Here is a 22,870-nt window from a genome sequence, read left to right as displayed (position 1 = left end):
TGTTGAGAGCGGATGGCAGGGAGGCACAGCGAGCAGGGAAATGGTCGAAGGTGGAGAGGTTCTGTTCTGAGGCTTGGATTCGGATGTTCCAGTTTTGTATATAGAAATATATAGTTCTCTACCATTATGGGAGGGGGATATAGCGAGTTTGAATCCATAATGGATGTTGATTGTGTTTGTTACATGCAGGTGCTGTAGGAAGTATTCTCTCCATTTGGCGGGTTTCTTGGTGTAGAAGATGAAGTCCTTTATAAGGTCTCTGTGTGATGAATTGTAGTAAATATCTGGTATTGGTGTTTCTGGGTGATCTTTGAGGAGTTTGTATGTGAAGTTTTTGCGTGACATGTTTGGAGAGATTTTTCAGAAATTTTAAGCTGAAGGAATAGGGCCCATATCTTTCCATGATGGTAGTGTGTGAGGTCATAGTTTAGTCCGAGGGGAGTAGATTTAAGCTAGTGGGGGTCAGTAGTTGGGTAAGGGCACAGATTAAGATGGTGGTATTTAGGTGTGTTAAAGAGGGTTGGACTGAGAGTTACCAGGTAGAAAGAGAATCCGGCGCCTACAATGAATGGATGATGATTATTCTTTGTGAGCCGGGTTCAGATTCCTCTTTGATTTGTTCGAATTCAGAAATGGTAGAATTTGGGGCTTGGAGATGCCCAGGTTACGAGCATGGATGGAAACAAGCATCCTGGAACCGGTTTCTGGCTAATCAGCCAGGCTAGCTTGAATCCAGTGGCAAAGTTAGGAAGGGACCCACCTCTGGGCATACTCGCCAACTTAGGGGGAACAAAGCAAAACCAAAGGGGATGATGGACGGAGTGTTGAACATTGCAAGCACTCACCCCAAGTCAACTGATCTAGGTTTAATTCATCAGCAAGCATCCTGGGACCGGTTTCTGGCTGATCAGCCGTCATCAGCCAGGCTAGCTTGAATCCAGTGGCAAAGTGAGCATTGGCCAGAAACCGGTCCGAGAATGCTTGTTTCCGGTCCAGGGAACACATGGGTTGGCAGTTCGGGCTGGACTGTTCCCATGAGGCACAGGGTCAGACTGATTTGCATATGGCCATTTCTGAACTGGGGTGATGGAGTGAGTTAAAGAATGATGATGGATTAAACCCAGATCAGTTGACTGGGGGTGAGTGCTTGCATTGTTCAACACTCCGTCCATCACCCCCTTTGGTTTCGCTTTGTTCGCCCTAAATTGGCAGGATATGTCCAGACGTGGGTCCCTTGCTCACTTTGCCACTGGATTCAAGCTAGCCTGGCTGATTAGCTAGAAACCGGTCCCAGGATGCTTGTTTCCGGTCTAGGGAAGACATAGCTTGGCAGTTCGGGCTGGAATGTTCCCATGAGGCACAGGGTCAGACTGCGACGCGCAGTCGGGGCGCCCTCGTGTAGCCTGAGTCGTGCCAGAGTCCTGCCCGTCTGCGCCCGTCAGCGACGAGGAAGCACGAGACTCAGTAGGGCTCTGGTCACTAGCTGTTATAACCATCATGCATGCTTTACCAATGCTCAGCTACACTCGGGCGGATTTGCTATCCATTAGGAATAGGGTTGCGGTCTGCTCATGCGACCTTGTGGACCCCCTATCTGGCCCATTTGTCTGCGCCTGTAAGGGTTGGTCTCTAGATAGACCAGCTAAGATCCGCTCTTTGGTAGATAACACTCCGACCAAGTGCAATCACACCGCGGACCGTGGGCTTGGGATCTGGAATCTGAACGTGAGGTCATTGGTTAAACATCACCAGTTCATACATGACCTCATCGAAAAAGACGGCCCTGATCTTTTTCTCCTTACCGAAACCTGGCTTCAGGACTCGGATGTCGCTATCTTGAATCTTATCTTCCCATCGGAATACACAGTCTTTACTTTGAATCGGACCTCGAGAGGAGGTGGCATCGCCATGGCAGTAAAATCTTGCTTCCCTGCTGAATGGAAAGCTCTTGGGCTGCCTGCATGCGAAAGTGCCCTCTTCAAAGTGGCCTTTAGCCATCATTTTACGTTTAGCGGTATTCTCATCTACTGCCCACCTGGCAATGATACTGTCTTCAAGTCCGCTATTGCCGATATGGTAAGTTCTCTAGCGCTCGGTTGTGCGAACTTTAACATCATGGGCGACCTCAACATTCATTTTGACAGCAGGTCGTCCACAGCCATAAACACCTTGCTTGCGGATCTTGAAGCACTACAACTTGTCCAACTAGTTACACTTCCCACTCATACCGGAGGACACATCCTCGACCCCTTTTTTACCACTCTTGAGAGGGCGAAGGTGTCTGACCCGGTTTTGGTGGGCTGGACTGATCATCTGCTGGTGGAAGTCTTTTGCCCTATTCACGATAAGCCATTTAAACCTGTGGATAGGCTGATTCTTAAAAGACATTGGCACAAGCTTAAACTTGAGGAGTTTTACAGGCTACTGGAGCAGAAACCCCTGAGCCCTTTTCTGAATGTAGATCATGGTTACGAACTGTTTTGCACATGGATTTCAGACGCCCTTGACTCCCTTATACCCATGCGCTGGTCGAAAGGTCATTCTAAGGTACCCAGCCCGTGGTATAATGACTCCCTTGCTGAGCTTAAAAAAACCTGCCGGAAAGCGGAGAGGGACTGGAGGAGATCTTACGATCCCGTCCTGAAATCCTCGTATTTTGCCACACTCAAGACCTATCATAGGGCAATTTGCAGAACTCGTGCCACATTCTACGCTCAGGAATTCCAAGCCAGCACCAACCCCTCCAAATTAATATTCAAGGTCTTGAAAGACCTTATGAATAAAAGAGCCACTTCGGCAGAGATCTGCACCGACTCCCATTGCGAGAACTTGGCAGCCTTTTTTTTGGAGAAAGTGCAGACTATATACCGAAGATTTGACCTGTGTTGGCCGGATCCAGAGTTAGTTGACCCTAATTCCTTGGGTTATGAGACTTTGACCTTCTTGCCTGATCTATCTACAGAGGCTTTTGACAAACTGAGCCTCAGCGTTAAATCAGGCTCTCCTCTGGACCCGCTGAAGCCAGCTCTCATCAGTACGCTTTCCCCGCTGTGTCGAGTTCCGATACTCACTTTAATCAACCTGTCGTCAACTGGGACGGTCCCTTCCTCGTGGAAACAGGCGGTAGTTACCCCAGTCTTGAAGAAGGCAAATTCAGACCCTCTCTTGCCTGAGAACTACCGCCCCATATCTCTTCTTCCTTGGACTGCTAAAGTCACCGAAGCCCATGTTAATTCTATCTTGTCTGATCACCTTGCCGGTAATCAGATATTGGACCCTAGCCAAAATGGCTTCCGGCCAGGACACAGTACCGAGACCGCTCTGCTCTACATGACCGAGCATTTACGCCTGGTGCTTGACTCCGGACGTACGGCAGCGCTCCTGCTATTGGATCTGAGCGCTGCTTTCGATACAGTGTCCCACCGTATACTGATTCAGCGTCTGCAGGAAGCTGGAGTAGCAGGAACCGCCCTTCAGTGGTTTCGATCTTTCCTTTCAGATCGAACCTTTAAGGTGGCAATACCACCCTGCCAGTCCACTCTTCATCCTTTGGACCTGGGGGTCCCACAGGGCTCCTCGTTGAGCCCTACCTTGTTCAACCTTTATGTGAAACCACTAGCTGCAATCATCAAACAGTGGGGTTTGACGATGACCTCATATGCTGACGATACGCAGCTGGCGCTGACACTGAGTGGAGACCCGGTAGTGGAGGCCCCCAGATTCCGAGCTGGACTTGTGGCAGTAGCAAGTTGGTTGCAAACCAATTGCTTACAATTGAATGCCACTAAAACTGAAGTTTTGGTCTTGGGGAAACATGCTGAACTATGGGGAGACCAGTGGTGGCCTCCAGAGTTGGGCATTACTCCCATCCCAGCTTCCTTAGTGAAAAACTTAGGGATCTTGCTGGATCCAGCGCTCACCTTCACAGGTCACACGAAGAAGGTTGCAGCCACCTGCTACGGTATCTTGCGAGGCATAAGACCGGTCCTTAAGTTCTTCGACCCTCCCACCCGACAGCTCGTGGTCCAAGCCTCGGTTCTATCTCGGCTGGACTACGGAAGTGCGCTGATGTTAGGGGTAAACAAGGGTGAGGCATCCAGGCTTCAAAGGGTACCGAATGCTGCGGCGCGGGCCATTGTTGGTCTTCCCAGACATTGCTCTGTTTCCGGCACTATCTCTGCCCTTCACTGGTTGCCGGTCAGACAGAGGATTAAGTTTAAAGCGCTCTGTCTGGCCTTTAAAATCATGAAGCTCTCTTCGCCGCCGGCTCTTGCCAACTTGCTCATCCCCTACATCCCTTCGAGATCTTTGAGATCGGAGGCTCTTCATCTGGCGGTCAGTCCCCGTTTCAAACTCAGTAGAATGGGTGGCCGCTCTTACCGGGTGCTTGCCGCGGGGCTGTGGAACTCGCTCCCGGTGCACATCCGAGCTTTGAATGACCTGTCCACCTTCAGGCGTGCTATTTAAACTTTTTTGTTTCCTGTTCTTGAGTAGTCGCTTCCCCCCCTTTTTTTTCCTCTATTCCTGCGTGTTATGTTATAGTATCTGTCTAAGTGCCAGGACGCCCCTTTGCTGGGGCAGCTGTGCGCTATATAAATAATGTTAACATAACATAACATAACTGATTTGCATATGGCCATGTCTGAACTTGGGTGGCGGAGTGAGCTAAAGAATGATAATGGATTAAACCCCGATCAGTTGACTGGGGGTGAGTGCTTGCATTGTTCAACACTCCGTCCATCATCCCCTTTGGTTTTACGTCATTTTTCTGCTCTTAGCCCTGTGTGACTGCAGCCTGTCTCCAGTACACCTCTGGGATGGGTGACAGCAGCACGTTGTGCATTTCTTCTAGACAGCCACACATAAAGGGAGATAAGGTTTGACTGAGTGGCCATCCACATCCTGATGGGTCATCCTGGGCAGGATGGGAGGGAGAAGCTGACACTTATACCTGAATAGGCTGTGTCCTGTCCCCACACAAAAGGCTGCATACCCCCCCCTGGAGTGAGTCTGGAGCCAGAGCTGGGAGGGAGGACCACTGTGCACATCAAGCCCCTCTTTGAAGTCTCTCCCACTTCAAAGGGACAACTGGTTATAAGTAATGGGTCTTTTCCCCACCAACAAAACAACTCAAGTGAAACCACTTGACCTTATGCGCACTGTTGCACTTCCTGCTAGAGGGCTACTGTTTAGTTTGTTAACACAAATTATTTCAAATGTTCAACAACATAAACTTAATCTAATAAACTCAAACATTGGGTGATTTGTTCATTATTGTTTTACTTCTTTCATATTCAAAATTTCAGTTCAAACATTCTAACCAATTGCAATTGCAAATTCATACTATTTGGCATGATCCTTCAGCGTAATAGAGAATGCAGTGCAATACATTTTCAACATGGTGACTTTGTGTTGTTCAAAAGTGAGTACATGCTGTTTGGTAGTGACTGAAGTTGTGAGGAAAAGTGTAAATAATAGGAGTGATCGATTAAACAACAAACAGGATCATGTCAAATAGTATGAATTTTTCTGTTTACTTTCAGATACAGCCCCCGATGAAGGGCCAAGAGGCCCGAAATGCATAGGGCATTGAAAAAAAGTACAAAATGTATTTATGAATAACTAATGAAATATTGTAACCCAATGAAAATGCAATTGGTTAGAATGTTTGAACTGAAATTTTGAATATGAAAGAAGTAAAACAATAATGAACAAATCACCCAATGTTTGAGTTTATTAGATTAAGTTTATGTTGTTGAACATTTGAAATAATTTGTGTTAACAAACTAAACAGTAGCCCTCCAGCAGGAAGTGCAACAGTGCGCATAAGGTCAAGTGGTTTCACTTGAGTTGTTTTGTTAGTTTGAATTGCACAATTTGGACATTGTGCTTACCTTAGCAGCACGCATACAAAGAGTTCAAAACTAGATAAACAGCCTTAAAACAAAAGGAGTGCCCAGCCCCGAACCTTTATTCTCTTCCCCACCAAACCACACAATACTGGACCTGTGAAGAACTCTGCCGGGAGGATGAACTGCTGTGCTGCTACCTGGACTGCCACTCTGCTGGACTGCTGCTGTTGAAGAACTGCTTTTTTACTGTGCTGCTCTGCTATCCTCAACCCTGCTGAGGAAGGACTGGACCCATCTCCCTTGAACACAGAGTGACTGCAAGGGCATGCTGGCTTGACCCCCGTTTTAAGTCTGAAGGACATCAAAGGCTTTTCTCTCAACCGGCAACAGCATCTGGACTTTGCTTGTTGCAAAACTTGCCCTGCCAAGTGATGCCAATCCATGCCTGGGCCCTTGAAAGTGGATATAAAGTGCTGAAACTTCTCAAATCTATGCATCAACGACGTTGCGCCGATTGGAACTGCCACATCTCCCTTGAGGTGAACGCATCGCCGCTGCTGCTTGGACCTCAGACCTTGCATCACAACTGCGTGGAGTATCATCTCTAATTCCTAACACATCTCTGACTTTTCACAGCGGAGGCCTGACACATCGCCTTCAATTCAGTGTTTCCTAACCAATGCATCACCTTCGATCTAGTGGTTCGAACCCGTCAACTCACTTCATTGCTGCCCACATGGCAGCTCCTTTGACGAAGCATCCCAGGTACTTTTTAGTGTGCGACAGCTGGTCCCTGTATCTAACCCGAATTCCATCATGGTCGGCCTGAACTTTGGGATTTACCCCAGTCTAGTGCGACCAGATATCCCCGGGTGGCGCTTTAAGCTTGTAAGCATGACATTTTCATTTATTTTTTAAAAATTCATAACTCCGGTTATTCATATTGGATTCTTGTCATTTTCGTCTTTTGTTCATAAAAATATAAGCTATTTTTCTAAACTGGTGTGGAGTCTTTTTGTGGTGTTTTCACTGTGTTACTGTTTGAAGTGTTGCACAAACACTTTACATATTGCCACTTAAGGTAAGCCTTCCTGCTCTGTTCCAAGCTACCAGAGGGTGAGCACAGGTTAATTTGTGGTGTGTATCAGACTAGAATTGTGGTTCCTGCTTGGACAGGGTGCATACCTCTGCCAACCACAAACTCAATTTCGAACACATATGATAACCTGGGAGTGGAGATTGTTGTTTCCCAGTTGACCCCTTAAGAATCTAACAAAGAGCCACAAAAGGATAACAAAGACTGATAGAAGTGTGTGCAGTACCAATACTCCTAACCATGGCACAAATGCTTTGTAGTGGGTGGAGGACTGTGGTCTTGCCAGAGGCAGACCATTACTGCTGTTATTCTCTGCAGGATGTACTCTTGTGCCTTGCTCCACAATTGTCCAGGCAGCTCTGCCTTCTTCGTCTGCTGCTGTTTTTTTCTAGTAGATAATCTTTTGTTTCTCTAGGGGACCATTGCTTCAGTGCAAGCCTGGGGTGAGCATCAAGTCGGTGAGGCCAGACAGAAACTCCAAGAGGTCAAAGTAATGACAGCACAGCGTTTAATAGGTAAGATGTTCAAACCATAACTGGTCACATAGCGTCCCAGCAGTTCCGTGATCCTAGACGTGTGTCGCAGGATCAATAGGCACTGCATTCACACTAGGTGTCACATGATTCACAGCCCTTAATACTTAATCACAAGTGCATCTCAGATTCCAAGCCTTTGTCTGAAGTCAGATGTGTGTCACTAAATACCTGTCCATGTTTAAGAAACTTTGCAGGCTGGTCAAACTATGTCTGGCCATTGTTACCTGATTAGGGGGTTGTAAGATGATTGATGATTTTTGAGCTCCGTAACCTGACCAGTTTTGAAGCTTATGATTATACGTTTCCTTATTTCAGATTTGGAGCTCCGGTTGCAGGCACAGAATGCCAGGCTGCAAGCTTCCCAGGAAGAGCTACACACTTTGCGAACATACCGTGACAAAGAGTACCCAGTGCAAGTCCTGCGTATTGCTGAGCTTCAGAGGGAAATCCGCAAGCTTCAAGAGGCTCACCAGGTGGGAAAAGGCAACATGCACAAGGCAGAAAGCAAAGGAAAATAATCCAGCAAATGTCTGGGCACAAATGCCAAAATTCAGGCAGCATGAGAGATACGTATGGGGAGATCGAGCAGTGGCATGGGACAGTGTCATAATAATTTAGAGGTTGAGGAGGCGAAATGTGAGGATGGGGTGATAGATGTAACATGAGATACCTTTTAGACATGAGCACAGGCACTCCTTTAGCCTTGGCACTAACTTCTTGAGAGCTAAACCTTCCTGTGTTTGTCAAAAGTTTTCACAGGACAGAACCTGGGACCAAGGAAAGATGAGGGATGTATGCAAATCAAGAACAAATGATGAGAAAGTTAATATTTACAATGTTTAGACTATAATATGTAGATTTGTGTGCATCTGACTTAAATATCTTATTGACCTTCTATCCGAGGATTCTTCTGTCCTGCGGCATTTAGACAATGATTTAGTACCTTGGATGCCATTATCTTTTCTGACCTGGACAAGTTCCTTATGTACATGGCCGGGCCCTTTTCTTCATGCTGCTAGAGCCTCTGTGGGAATACTTCACCTGATTATCTAAACTGTTGCTGCCCATTGAGGATTGTTTTGACCTCACCTCTGGCCATGGGCCGTGCCTGAGGAGCCTGTGTCCCCCTAGCAGGAAATGTCCTGAAGATACTGTGACTTTCCGGCTAGAAGTTTTTAAGTTACTCCATTTCTTAATTCCCTAGAGATGCTTGAAGTTTACATTCTCATATCCAACAGTTCTACTCTTAAAGTATAGGTTCAGGCTGTGGTTGGCTCTGGAGAGTTGTTCAGGAGTCCTCATCCTGTATTCAGGAGTCCAGCCAGTTTCTTCTTGCAACAGATAACCCCTCCAACTCTTCTCTTTCTACTACCACCCTTCAATATGATGACAGGGTCAGTTCCTCCCCACTCCTATTTGGGAATAACTGATTCTCTTGGGCTCCCTCATGTGACATCCATCAACACAAAATAAAGTTAAAGTATTCATTTGAAGAGGAAGGCAGCAATGTGAGGTTTCCCAAGTAACAGCCTCACTCAGGCCGCTTTAGGAAAGCCCTCCCTCACCACCTGGTGATGACATGCTTCATCATTGGGCCCCAATGAAGAGGCCGAATGCCTCTTCAGTGTGCTTCGACGCCAGATCTACTGCGGAGCAGGATATATGAGTTCAAGGCGTGCAGTGAAAAATAAACTAAATAGTGGTGAGGGGATTAAAAATGTCTTTAGTGTATCAAAATGATTTATTTAGGCGATCACTTAGGACATATTATAAAAATTAAGTGTAAGAAAACAGTCCACAGTTAATTGTGTGGTTATTTCCTTAATTGTCAGTCAACATGTTTCTGCCTCTGAAACGGTGTAAAGTTACCAGGCATTCATCAGGACTCTATAGGTGTACTAAACCCTGGCGGTATGGGCACGCTAAGGCCCACCCTTGCCTAGGGACGTGTAAGTGAAAAAGGAAAGGTGAAAAAAGTGCGAAAAATAGGAAGACAAAATGTCTTCCTAATAATTCCTGGATTAGGAGGCTTCCTTCATTAAGGTTTCTGCACCTGTAAAGAAAGAAAGACATAGACGTACATAAAGGACAAGACAAACAGGTATAGGTTGTTCTTAATCACAATGTAGATCTATGGTGCTCCAATCGTCGTGAAAAGACAGTGTGTGGCGCTATAACACTATGTTTATCACCACCTCTGTCCCTGGGTTCATACGCACTAATCACTGGGAAGTGCAGCGTGCTAGAAGTGAAAAAATGGTAATTGTGGGTAATTTGTATTAAAAGGGAAGAGCATCTTCCCATTAGCGATCAATATGCCAAAGTAATAAAACGATCGCTATAAAGGTAAGTTAAAATGTCTCACTTTTGTGGTGTAACAGGGGTACACCATGGGTCACAGGAAGGGGGTGGTAGCGTAATTGGCACACCCTTGGGAGAGGGAAGAAACATACAAAGCGTCAGAAAATAGAGAAACGGTACTTAGCTCCGTGATATGCCGCCGAGGTCGGGAAATTCAATGATTTTATTTTTATTTATTTATTTATTTATTTTATATGCTTATAAAGCGCCAGAATAGACCCCCAAAGGGGTATCTCCGCGCTGTGGCTGCAAATGAGGTGAGGTATAATAGTGTGTCCAATGGGGAAAAAAGACAGTTAGTTACTGGGGAACAGGTAAGTTTTTAGGTTTTTCCGAAACATCATGTGGCTGGTGAGAGACCTTAGTTCCGGCGGCAATGAGTTCCAGAGTGTTGGTCCGGTATAGGCCAGCGCACGGCCACCTTGCCTGGTCTTCTTAACTCTAGGTACCTTCAGTAGTTGTTGGTTACTGGAGCGCAAGGAGCGCCCAGGGGTATAGGGCTGGAAGATGTCAGTCAGATGTTTAGGGCCCTTCCCTGTCAGGCTCTTGTGGATGGTACAAAGAGTTTTAAACTGGACTCGCTTCTTTATTGGAAGCCAGTGAAGTTTGGTCAGTAGGGGGCAGGAGGGGGTCCTTGGTGGAGCGTTCAGGACAATCCTCGCTGCTGTGTTTTGAATAACCTGCAATTTCTTGAATTGTTCCTCGTTAGCTCCAAGGAGCAATCCATTGCAGTAATCTACCCTACTGATAACAAGAGCCTGTACCAGTGTTTTTCTGTAGTGGTCCGGTAAATAGGGGAAGACTCGTCTTAACATCCCTACAGCCCGGAAGCAGGTACCGGCTACTTGATTAACATGATCCTTGAAAGTGAGTTGTTGGTCAAATAACACTCCCAAGTTTCTAACCTTACTCTTGGGAATGGGGACAGGTCCTAGTTCTAGGGGCCACCAGTCCGATGACCAGTGTGCCGTCGCTTGGCCGAACAGCATGACTTCGGTTTTCCCGACATTACACTGCAGACAATTAGATGACATCCATTCTGCAATGGCTCTCATGCCATCTGCAAAGGATCTTTTTATTGCGGGTGTAAGATTTTTGAAGGGAAAAAGGAGTTGGGTGTCGTCAGCGTACGACACGGGGGTGAACCCGAAAGATCTTGCTAAGTTGGCGAGGGGGGCCACATATATGTTGAAAAGTGTGGGGCTCAAGCAAGAGCCCTGTGGCACTCCCTTATTGAGCTCCCTGTGAGTGGATTTATGGGAGCCCAGCCTAACTTCTTGGGACCGACCAGACAGAAAGCTCTCCAACCACGCCAGAGCCTCTCCTTCTATGCCTACCTCCTTTAGGCGATGGAGAAGCACCCTGTGAGACACCGTATCCAAAGCGGCGGAGAGATCCAACAGCACCAGAATCATAGAGCAACCATCATCCAGTGCCATTTTGATGTTATTGGTCACTGTTTGAAGTGCTGATTCTGTGCTGTGGTTCGGCCTGAACCCAGATTGAGAATAGTCCAGGCCTTCCGTCGCTTCCAGATGTTGAGAAAGATAGGTGTTCACGTGCTTCTCCGTGATCTTGCCTAAGTACGGTAGAAGAGAGATGGGACGTAGGTTGGAGAGGTCTGTCCAGGGAGATGATGCCTTTTTTCTTATCGGGTTCACCACTGCCTTTTTCCAGTCTGCTGGGACCTGGCCTGTCCTGAGGGAGATGTTAACCACTTCGAGTACGTGGGGACCCAGAAGAGAGATCATAGGGCCAACCATTTTAGCAGGAATGAGGTCATTAGGGGACCCTGTTTTTATATGACTGCAGAGGGTGAGGAGCTCTGTGTTATCAATCGGAGGGAAGGATGTCAGAGAAGGTTTATTGTATATGGCAGGAGTCAGGGTTGAACATATATTGGTTTTATTTGTGTTGTTATTATTGGCTGCTACTATTCTATCATAGATGGTATTGATTTTATCTTCAAAGAATAGAGAGACTTTATCGCATAAATCCTGCGAAAAGTCATCGGAACTTTCACATGCAGTAGGTTTTATAAAATTCTGCAGAATATTAAAAAGTTCCTTAGAGCAGTTGCCCGCTTCTGCTATCTGTTGTGTTAATTGTTGTTTTCTGGCCAACTTTATATTTTTATAATACTCTGATTGAGCATTTAGAAAAGCTGTTCGGCTATTATCCGTTTTAGTTTTCCTCCAAGCCTTCTCAGCTCGTCTGCATTTTTGTTTCCCTGCTCTCAATTCCTTAGTATACCAGCTTTCTTGTTTCGACACCGGATACTGCTTTTGTCTTTTTAAAGGAGCTATAATATCGATGGCTTGTTTAATAATGATCGCTGGTTAACTTACGCCCTCGACGCTAGGCACCCTCAGTATACCTGTATTACCCTCAGGCTGGACCCCTAAGATCAAGAGCGGGGCCCGGCAAGCAGGTTATGAATGTTTGACAGCGAGGCGTTGGTTCCGAGGGGCGGGGCCCGCCTAAGTGAGGGGGCGGCACCCTGTGTCAGTAGCCAATCAGAGAATTAGGCGTAATGTGATGTAGCCGGTCACGTGTGCCGGCGTCAGGGGCAGAGGCTTAATCGGTTGCTAGGTGGCCGGTCACGTGTGCCGGCGTCAGGGGAACAGGCTTGATCGGTTGCTAGTTGATCGTGTTCTAAGCCTTTAGAAGAAGATAACTTTATTTGTTTGATGTGCTCGGGCAGACGGGCAGTGTATCGCCAAATTTAGTGATTTGTCAAAGTAGCATAGGTCTAAATTGATCAAAAGGATTCGAGAAAAATGCCCGGCGTAACGGTATGGTTTATAGCGCTAAGCCAAGGAGAAGCATGAGGATAAGTACACACAAGTGCGTTTTGATAGGTGATGGTCAGCTGGTTAGCAGTTTACTATAAAAAGGACGCGATAAAAGCTGCAGATAACCTGTTAGTACAATAAGCAACGGTTATTGGATTTCGGGTATGTCATATTACCAGAGCAATATTAATGCCTATATGTAGCCGTGGGGCAGTGATCACGGGGTACCGTTTCCAGTACATGCAAGTACATAATGACAGATGATGGTCACTCTGTTGCTAGTTTACTATAGGAAGTAGGCAGTAATGGATGCAGCTAGCCTGGTAGTGTGATAAGATACAACTTGCCATGGATATTGGGTGATAGGTATGTCATATAACAAGGGCAATATTAATGTCTATATGTAGCCGTGGGGCAGTGATCATGGGGTACCGTTTCAGGGGGGACTCTAGTGATTACCAAAGGTATCTACTTAATCACAGAATTCCATGGAATGCCATCATTCAGTCCGTCTAGATGGGTCCCCAGTCGATAGACCCATCTCTGCTCTTTCTCAAAAAGACAGTTGCTGATATTGCTGCCAGTATTCAACTGTTCAATCACAGTCCACTGCATGTTATTGGTGGTGTGATTGTGTTCAAGGAAATGTCTGCTCATTTTCGTTGTAGCTTTTTTGCATCTGATGTTAGATCGGTGTTCGCAGATCCTCTGCTTAACTTTCCTACTTGTCATACCTACATAGCGTAGACTGCAGGAGCAGGTAATCATGTATATGACGTTCGGAGAGTTGCAATTGGTATAGTCTCTCTGTGTCCATACTTTCCTTGGTTCGAGTCCTAGGGTCTTGGTATGCATTGTGAGGTGGCAGACGCTGCAGTTTGAGCAGGGGAAATGGCCCGTCACCCTTGACATTCCCCATGTGTCTGTCACAGATCTTACTACTGTTGGGTCAGCTACTTTGGGTCATGTGTGGACCAAGGCATCTTTTAAACTGCGTCCCTTCCTGAAGGAAAAAAGGGTTTTTTCCCAGGTTTTTTTGGTGCTGGTTATGATTTTCCAGTTTTTGTTGAAGGACTTTTTTATAGTATTGGAAAGGGTGCTGAATGTTGTGACACAGGTAAGTGGAATCTCATTGAGGTGGTCAGTCTTGACCTCAAGGAGCGCTTCCCGTGGTTGGTTGCGCTCTCTTTTTTAGCCCTTGTTCAAAATTGCTGCGGGGTAGCCTCTTGACTTCAATTTCTCTGTAAGGTCAACCGACTGTAATTTGAAGTCCTGTAGGTTGGTACAGTTACGTCTGATTCGTAGGTACTGACCATATGGGAGATTCTCTTTCAATGGGCGTAGGTGGAAACTTGTAAACTCCAGTAAGTTGTTTTTAGCAGTGGGTTTGTAGTGTGTTTTAGTTGACAGACTGGTCCCCGAGACAGTGATAGTCACATCAAGAAAAGTGGCCTCATTTTTGCTGGTAGCATATGTGAATTTCAAATTTGGGTCCAAAGTGTTGATCCACGTGAAAAAAGCTAGAAGTTGTTCATCGCTGCCGGTCCAGATCACTAGGACGTCGTCAATATACCGTTTCCAAATTTGGATGGATGAGGTGAAGGGGCCATTAGATGGTAAAATATACTTGGCCTCGAAGTCGGCGGCATACAGGCCGGCCACGCTCGGGGCGAAAGTGCTGCCTATAGAAGAACCCGTGCATTGCAGGAACAGTTGCCCCTTGTATGAGAAGAAATTCTCTTTTAGGGCTAGAGTGGCACAATCGATGATGAATTTCTTGGGTGTCTGATAATTCCAGATCACTGAGTCCAGAGCTGCCCCTAGGACTCTGATGGTATCATCCGGGGGGATACTGGTATAAAGGCTCTCGATATCAAGTGTCACCAGAGTCACTGAGTTTTCGTCAAAATTGAGGTCTTTCAGAAGTTGCAAGAGACTTTTGGTGTCTTTTAGGTAAGTTGGAGTGTTCTGTACTATGGGCTTAAGGTAATGGTCACAGAAGCATGACAGTGGCTCCAACAAGGAGCCTATACCTGAGACGATCGGACGTCCCGGGGGAGGCATTCGGTTTTTATGCGTCTTAGGCAATGTGTAGAAGTAGGGAGTCACACTAACATTGGTGCTGAGGAAGTCGGCCTCATTTTTAGATATATGCCCATCTTCTAACGCCCTTCTGACGAGATTGGTGATTCGTGTCCGGAGTTCCTCCGTGGGATCCCTTATTAGGGGGAGATAGTTTTTTCTGCCATCAAGTAGGACTTGGCATGCCCTATCATCCTCTGCATTCTGTATTACAAGGCCACCGCCTTTATCTGCTGGTTTAATGGTTATGCTCGGTAAGCATGGGCGAATTTTGCGAATCTCGCGTTCGCGAATTTTGCGGATTTGCGAACTCGCAATCCGCAAAATCCGCGAATTCTCGCGAATTTGCAGATTTTTTTTTTGTGTTTGCGCGGGTTTCTGCCAGTTCGCGAGGGTTTTGTACAATGTCGCAAATTGCAAACTTACCTGTCGGGTCGCAAGTTTCGCGAACTTGTTGTTTCTACGTGTCCAGCCTGTTTGGGACACTCTTCTTCATCACTGCCACTCTCTGTCACCACTGCCACTCTCTGACTACTCATGCCACCCTCTGGCCCACCCATGCCACCCTCTGTTTCATCACAGCACCCTCTGGTTGTCCAGTCAGTGTACATTATTGTGGCAACGCAAGCACACCTTCCCTGCCTCAAGTGACCTGAATTAATTTGGGGCTGATTAATGTGTCACAGAATATTTTTTTAGCTGGCACCTGCTTCCTTAGTGCTTCCTGATTAGTGATCTTTTGCACTTGCTAAGTGCTTTCATTGTTGCAAAATTAGTTACAACACCTGCCCTGCCCCAACTGACAATAATGAATTAGGGGCTGATTAATGGATTTGAACTTCCAGCCTGGCTCCTGCTTGTCTCCCTTAGCTGTAATTCAGGACCTTTGTGGCATATGTGTAACTATTCTGAGGTTCAGAGCAGGGTCACATAATAGTTGCAACTGGCAACTGAACTCTGGAGGGGCCCCTCAGGAAGCACTACAGGAAATGGCTACTAATGATGAGCCTGAACTTTTGAACCTGGTAAGTAGTTTCAGTTTTGCTAAGACTGTATTTCTGCAATTTTGCATTTATTCGCGGGGCGCGAAGTTGTACTGGGAAGCCGCGAACTCACGCGAACAGTGCGAGCAAAATCCGCTGCTCGCGGATTTGCGGATTTTGCGGGAGATTCGCGAATCTCGCGGATTGCGAATTTACCGAAAATCCGCAAAATCCGCGAGGGAAACGGATTTTCCGCCCATGCTTAATGCTCGGGTCTTTTTGTAGACTTTGTAACGCATGATACTCTGCAGTACTGAAATGTCCAAATGTCGAGGGGTCTTGACAAGTTTCCAGGTCCAAAAATACAGCCTGTTCAAAAGCAGTAATTGCTGCCGGGACTGTGTATGGTGGAGGGGCAAATGTGGAATCTAGTCTGAGTCCAGTATCCCCTTTACGTGTAGCTTCGTTCGGGTCTTCTTTGTCTTCAAAAAAAGCCTTCAGCTTGAGTTTCCTGAAGAAATCTGCAAGTTCACAATGAAGTTTAAATTTGTCTGGGCGGGATGTAGGGACGAAACCTAAGCCTCTTTCAAGGACCTTGGTTTCAGTCGCGGTCAATATTTTGTCCGATAGGTTAGTGATCAGGCTTGGAGACCGCTCACCACTATTTACTTTATTTTTCACTGCACGCCTTGAACTCACATATCCTGCTCTGCAGTAGATCTAGCGTCGAAGCACACTGAAGAGGCATTCGGCCTCTTCGGTGGGGCCCAATGATGAAGCATGTCATCACCAGGTGGTGAGTGAGGGCTTTCCTAAAGCGTCCTGAGTGAGGCCGTTTCCCCCCCCCCTTTGTTGTTGCTCCTTCGTGTGGTTCCGTTGAAACCATATGACACTCTTTTTTTGCTTACTGAACATAACCGGGGAATAAGAGTGTCTCAAACCACTCCCTACCTCTTCTTTTGTTGACACATACGTTTCCCAAGTAACAGCAGATGATTGGTGTGGTGTTAGGGGTAAAATTATAGGAGGACAAGTGGTTATGATAATGCCAAGAGTTAATCCTCTGCAGAGTGTGGTGGGAGGGTGAGGGACAATGAAGTGTGACAAGGATCCATGCACTAATTTCCTAAATGCTGCTGTGACTGTTCCCCACAGGATGAGAAGGTAGATGTGGAAGCTTTGGTAGACACTGAAATGGAGAAGCTATCACTCATGGTGCAAAGCAGAAAGCGAGAGATACTGGACAAAACTGTAGAAGTAAGTCTAGCCTGTGCACATTTTCTAGAAAGGATTGTGTCTTTTATCTGTCCTCAAGCTCAGTACTGGGGTTTTCTTTGTATCCTGAACGATAGCTTGCACTTTGATGACGTTTTTGAGTGGGGTTAAATAGTACTAAGACTACAAACTTCAGGCTTGTAAATTGTGGGTGTCTTAACTATGCCGGTGTAATCTTCTAGCTTTTCAGGCATGATGAAGGAGTTAGATCACCTCAATCATTTTGATTAATACCATGATGGTTGTGATTTTCTGAAAGGATAATTCTCTGAAAGGATAATTCTGAAATTGTGGATTGCATTCTGAGAAGATCCGTCCACATCACCAGGTGAAATTGGCTCAGAAAAGCATCTTCAATTGAGTCAATTTGTGCAGGGATTGCTCTCTAGTACATGCCCAATATAGTATTGTGCAGTGAATAGATGAAATGATGAAAGAGACTCATGCCTCTTTACAGTGAATAAGGCAGAACATTTGTAATCAATAGGCTCAGTGTGATCTCCAGTGGTGGGCTGTGGTGGCTGATGAGATGTCACAGAAAGGGCTGCAACTGCTCGCAGATGTGGTGGAGTGATGCTCTGCAGTTACAGTATTTCTGTGGTATTTCTGCCCATGAAAGTGCTTGTAAACACTGTATGGTGGCCTAAAAAGATGTTCAAGACACTGGATGTGGTGGCCTAAAAAGATGATCTGGCAGCATGGGTTAAATGCTTTAAAAGGATGATGTCTTATCCACGCATAAAGTGGACACGGAAAATACTTGAGTTGCCGAAGGTGTTCTGTTAATGCTGCATGAGATAATCTGGAAGGATTGTTTCCAATCATTGGGTTGTCGGAAGAATGGTGGTTATATTTGAGGGAAAGGTCCCTTAAAACGCTCTATGACTCAGGGAGTGGTGCTTAAAGAAATCTGTTTAAACACTGGGTGAGACGTTACGCAAGCTCGGCTGCACCGCTTTTTGTGAAGTCATCTTAATCTGAGAGAGAAAATGTTCTACAGTTACTACTTGATGTGGTCTACCACCTACTCAGTTAGTAGGGTGGATATTTGACCATGGCGTTCATTACATTTTGGTAGTTTAATGTTTTCTCTTCCATTTGATTAAATTCTGTTTCTCTTTTTGAGGAAGTTTGCAACGTGCTGCTATCCAACAGACCTGAAGCAAATGTCACTTCAGAATAAGGTCATGACGCAGGAGGTGCTTGAGCATAGACAGGTGAGCGGATTACCTGTCTGTAAAGGTGATGGACTCTGGGTCAGCACTGAGATTGGGGAAATCATGTCCGAATAGAGGTGTGTTGACAAAGCTGGAAATGGTCCCACCACCAAAGTTACTTGAGTTACTGCTGTTTGAATCAATGTGTTTGCAAGTTGTATGATATTGAGAAGAGATAGGTACTTCTTTGATGTTAAAGTTAAATCCATCAACAGTGTTTTGCTTCAACTACCTAATTGTATAAAAACCAGTGTCAATTTGGAATCTCAGATTGGTCACCATAGGATCTTCATCGATAGTCCTAAAACTTACAGTGATTACCATCTGCCTATGGGGACCCCAGAACATTTCATGTCAACATATATGTCTATATATCTATATAGTGGATGAATATTCAGTATATTCAAAATGCCCCCCAAAAGCCTATACAAGCAAGACTTTATGAATTTTAAAACTAAAAGAACTTTTTCTTAAAACAATATTGAAGCACCAATAATCTATAAGTGAAACTATCAATCCACTTCAATGGACCTATTCTTCCTCTCATTGCTAAATCTCTGAGCTATCAGATATTATCCTATTGGGCCACACAAGTGAATGTATCATTTGTTCATGAGGTCTTCAAAGATTTCCTTAACATTGGCCAAGTCTCTCTCCTGTTGAAGAAACCCTCAGATGCTGCTGGAGATCTCAACAACTTTTTTGCCTATTTCATGGCTTCATTTCCTTGCAAATGTTTTTGAAAGGTTATAAACTAATTACATATGTAATATGGCCTGTGTTTATTGAATACAATTTAAGTGCTAGTCTTGTTTAGGTTTAGAGCTTGTGCAGTCTATATATTCCTCTGCCTTTCTTTTTCAAAGTTTACATTTGTAAAGCACTTTCTCCTTTGATTTTGTAGGAAATCCGACATCTGGAGAAGGACATTGCGAACCTTAAAGAGAAGCGTGCAGAGCTGCTTGACTGCTACAAACAAAGGCGACTCCTCATCTTTCCAGATGTCCTGCTTCAAAGGCCCAGGTATGTTAAAGAATAGCTTAACCTCTGCAAGTTAGGAGTACATTTCTTTCAAACAGGCCTCAGCCATGCACCAGTATTTATAACCTCCCATCGGATCCTGTCCAGCTCGAGGGATCCACAGTAACCCACAGGTGTTGGCAAAGACATCCTAGGGTTGGCAGCTAATGCCATCTGGATTACTGCTTTCCCTTCCAAATATCTTCCATCTATGTCACCACCTGTAATTGCTGTGCTTATTTACATCTTTCTCATCTGCTGTAAATATGAAGCAATGGGCACTAATCCAGCCTTTGAAAGGTTGCAAATGATGTCCTTGCATTTTTTAGTGTATTAATTAACACATACAACACTGTTTCATACAACTAGATTTGCGCTGTAGCACAAGGATGCTCTCCATTCAGAGACATCAAACCAGGCGTAACTTTTCTCTGAGCGCCAAGGAAAGGGGAAGCTAAAGTCACATTTTACCATTTGGAGTGCCTCTTTATTCCAAATAAAACAATGACTAGCACTGCCAAGTAGGGCTTCGTTTCAGGATTTTTGTTTTGTTCAAAATGGAAATAAAAGATACATTTGATTTGAATGCTGTTCTATGCAGATCTACCGAACAAGAAGAACACTTTTAAATAAGGATTTCTTTGATGAAAGTGGACTGGTTTAAAGAGATAGTGAGGCATTTACCTTAGGCTCCAGCATCTGAAAGGTCTCCAGGGCTGATGAAGAGTCTATCACGTCAGGCTGTACATGCCCTGGTTGTTTGACATTACAATGCTGCCTTTACCACGCATTTTGTACCACACATATGCCTTTACCACGCATGCTAGTACCACGAATGAAAAGTCTGTTTAATATTAGCATAATTAGGGTAAGTGTTACACATATCTACCTTTCTTTTTTAGGGGAAAGACCCCTAAACCCCTTAATTTTAATTACCCGTAACACCCAATACCCTTACCCACCCCTGAACCCTAAAGATACCCATACCACCCAATACCTTTACCCACCCCCTAAATCCTTAAAATACCCTTATCACATAATATCCTTACCCACACCTAAACCCTAAAACCACCATTACCACCCAACAGCCTTTCCCACCCTAAACCTTAAAAACACCCTTGCCACCCAATTCCGTTACCCAACCCTAAAATCACCCTTCCCACCCATAACCCTAAAAATACCCTTACAACCCTATAGCTGTACCCATCCTTAAAACCTAAAATAACGTTACTAGCCTATACCCCTGCCCATCTCTCTCTCTCTCTCTCTTTCCCTCTCTCTCTTTCTCTCCCTCTCCTTCTCTCTTTCTTCCATGTGTGGTAAAGGCATATGCATGATAAAAATGTGCATGGTAAAGCCGCTTCTTGGTAATTTCTGCATTGTTAAGTCTATTTTCCGGTAGCTATGCTACAGCCGTTCAGGTCTTACAGAGTTAACAGCCTTTATTAAGTCTACCAGTTCTTCATAGTGAGCTATTGCTTATCAAAACATGGCATGGATTTTGAAGACACTTTCAGTTGTTCCATCTCTCCTAATGGTTCTCCATTTTTCCTTCCCTCTAGATGTCTTCCGGACACAGAGATTATTCTTGACATTCCGCTGGCAAATCGCCTTCCCATATAGCTCCAAAAGCCATGCAATGAACTCTAGAATATGTTACATTACCTTTAAAAAGGAGTTTACGATCAAGAACATGGACTGTCCTAGGACAAGATGGCATCTTATTTTAACAAACCCTTTCATCCTTCCAATAAAGCTGTACTCTGTCCCTGCCACATACCCAGATGATCAATGTATGGTTGTTCTCCCTTGTGCCTCGTGACTTCTCTAAAACATTGTATTGAAAATCACTTTCTGCCACTGCAGTGCAGAAATAAGAGCGCTCCTAACCCTCCTCTATCATTGGTTAGCATTCTTTTCCAGAATCATTAACATCAAATGGCACTCCTCTCCTTCACCATTAATGCTTGATAGCACTCTCTTCCATTCATTTTCATCACTCTCCTCATTCATACCACAAGCTACCAATTTCTTCCACCGTTAGGTGGTTTCCTTTTACTACTACCTGTTCAGTAATACCAAGATTCACACCTACCATCTAAAAAGGCTGTAAATTCTTGTTCTTTCCTCAACAATCCTCTATCAATTTCCTCCTACCATTCCATGAGAAATATCCTTTGTTATTCAATAATGGAAAGCTTTCCTCGTCGGCCTCCATATTAGATGTTGTCGATACAACAAATCATCACTTCTTCCTTTATGCTACGAAGTGTACCCCAGACTTTACCAATATTCACACCATGAGCTGTGAAGACCGCCAATAAATCAATTCATTCCAATTGGCTTCTCAGTGATTTGGATGGGTTGTGTTGAGAATTGAGCCGGCAATTATTATCCGTATTCAAAGCACCTGTTAGCATGTGTGTGGGACTGGCTGTTTTATATCTTGATTTGGCTTGACTCTAAATAGTGCTAAATTGTTAATGATGGGCATGAGGTTTAGACTTTAAGGGATGCTGCTATTGGCAGGCTAAGGGGGTGGTATTTCTTCTTCTCGGTTTTCTTCACTGTAAGTGATTTCTTGACTTGTCTATGTATAGTCTTGTGTTAACTCATGTTATTATACCCTGTTAGTTAAAGTCAATATGTTTTTAATTGAGCTAATTTCTACAAAAAAGTTTGTGAATAATAGTTACAACATAAGTTAGGCCAGTAGAATGTGTAGAGCAGTGTGGTGGGCATGGATAGTCAATAATAGGTGAAACAAACACAAAGAAAATGTATATAACCTATATTTAAACAGAGATTTATTCGTACATTATGCACATTAGTATTAACATTTGCACATGTGCTCAAGGATTGGAAGAGGGGGATTGTGTGACGACTGAAGGTAAAACTGGGCCATAAGTGCTGGCCCTCAAGGCCTTGCTGAGAGAAAATTTAAAGATAAGAATCAAGTGTTCAGCACAAGTGTTTACATGGAAAGGCCTCACTGTGGAGAAATGATCTTCATAAACAGTGCAAGGAATTAATTAAACGAAATTCCGAACAGTCATTTATGTAATGGGCAACGAGAGCAGTCGGTAAGACCCTTCACACTCCCAAAATCTCCATCCTTGATGTTAAAGTACATCATTATTTAATAACAGATAATTGTGCTAAGATTTTCAAATTAGAAAATAGAAAAAATATAAAATCATATATACTAAAGATGTCATGATAAGCATGAACATATTTAATCATTTGTAAAAGCTTCACTAAATAGGGTAATGTAGCAGGGATTACAAAATGTAAACATTGTAAAGAGGGAGGAGGAAGAACGATAGAATGGGAAAGAAATGAAAGAAAACATTTTGTCTATTGTTTTTCAGTATTCACGCTCAGAATTAAAAAAGGTAAATATATTACAGACGAGACCTATCTTAAAGAACATAAACTCTCCTCAAGAATAGCTTCTACAAGTACATGCAAACAAGGGATTATTTTAACAACATTGGATACATAACATTGGAATGAACAGAATAGCATTTTTAGATGTATTACAAAACCATTATAGAGGTTTAGGGATAACAGCTTTGTATTGTTCATTTAACAAAGTGCTTGATGACAGATTAACTACTATTGCTACAAAATATTGGGGAAAATTAGTGAGT

General features: G+C 44.5%; 1 protein-coding gene across 4 annotated transcripts in view; it reads left to right on the top strand.

Annotated features, from left to right (window-relative positions):
• Positions 1–22,386, top strand: part of C7H20orf96 (chromosome 7 C20orf96 homolog) — an 87,290-nt gene extending 64,904 nt beyond the window's left edge. For all 4 annotated transcript variants that reach the window (XM_086932711.1, XM_086932710.1, XM_086932712.1 and 1 more), the window contains exons 6-11: positions 7,364–7,463; positions 7,800–7,957; positions 16,861–16,962; positions 18,111–18,197; positions 19,102–19,220; positions 20,780–22,386. In XM_086932711.1, coding sequence (XP_086788837.1) covers positions 7,364–7,463; positions 7,800–7,957; positions 16,861–16,962; positions 18,111–18,197; positions 19,102–19,220; positions 20,780–20,840 — 627 coding nt within the window. In that variant the 3' untranslated portion in view covers positions 20,841–22,386. The remainder of the gene's footprint in view (positions 1–7,363; positions 7,464–7,799; positions 7,958–16,860; positions 16,963–18,110; positions 18,198–19,101; positions 19,221–20,779) is intronic.
• The last annotated feature ends 484 nt before the right edge of the window (positions 22,387–22,870 follow it).

This window comes from Lissotriton vulgaris, chromosome 7 (assembly GCF_964263255.1).
Source record: "Lissotriton vulgaris chromosome 7, aLisVul1.2, whole genome shotgun sequence".
In the NCBI taxonomy this organism is placed as follows: Eukaryota; Metazoa; Chordata; class Amphibia; order Caudata; family Salamandridae; genus Lissotriton; species Lissotriton vulgaris.
This window is presented reverse-complemented; position numbering and strand designations above follow the sequence as displayed.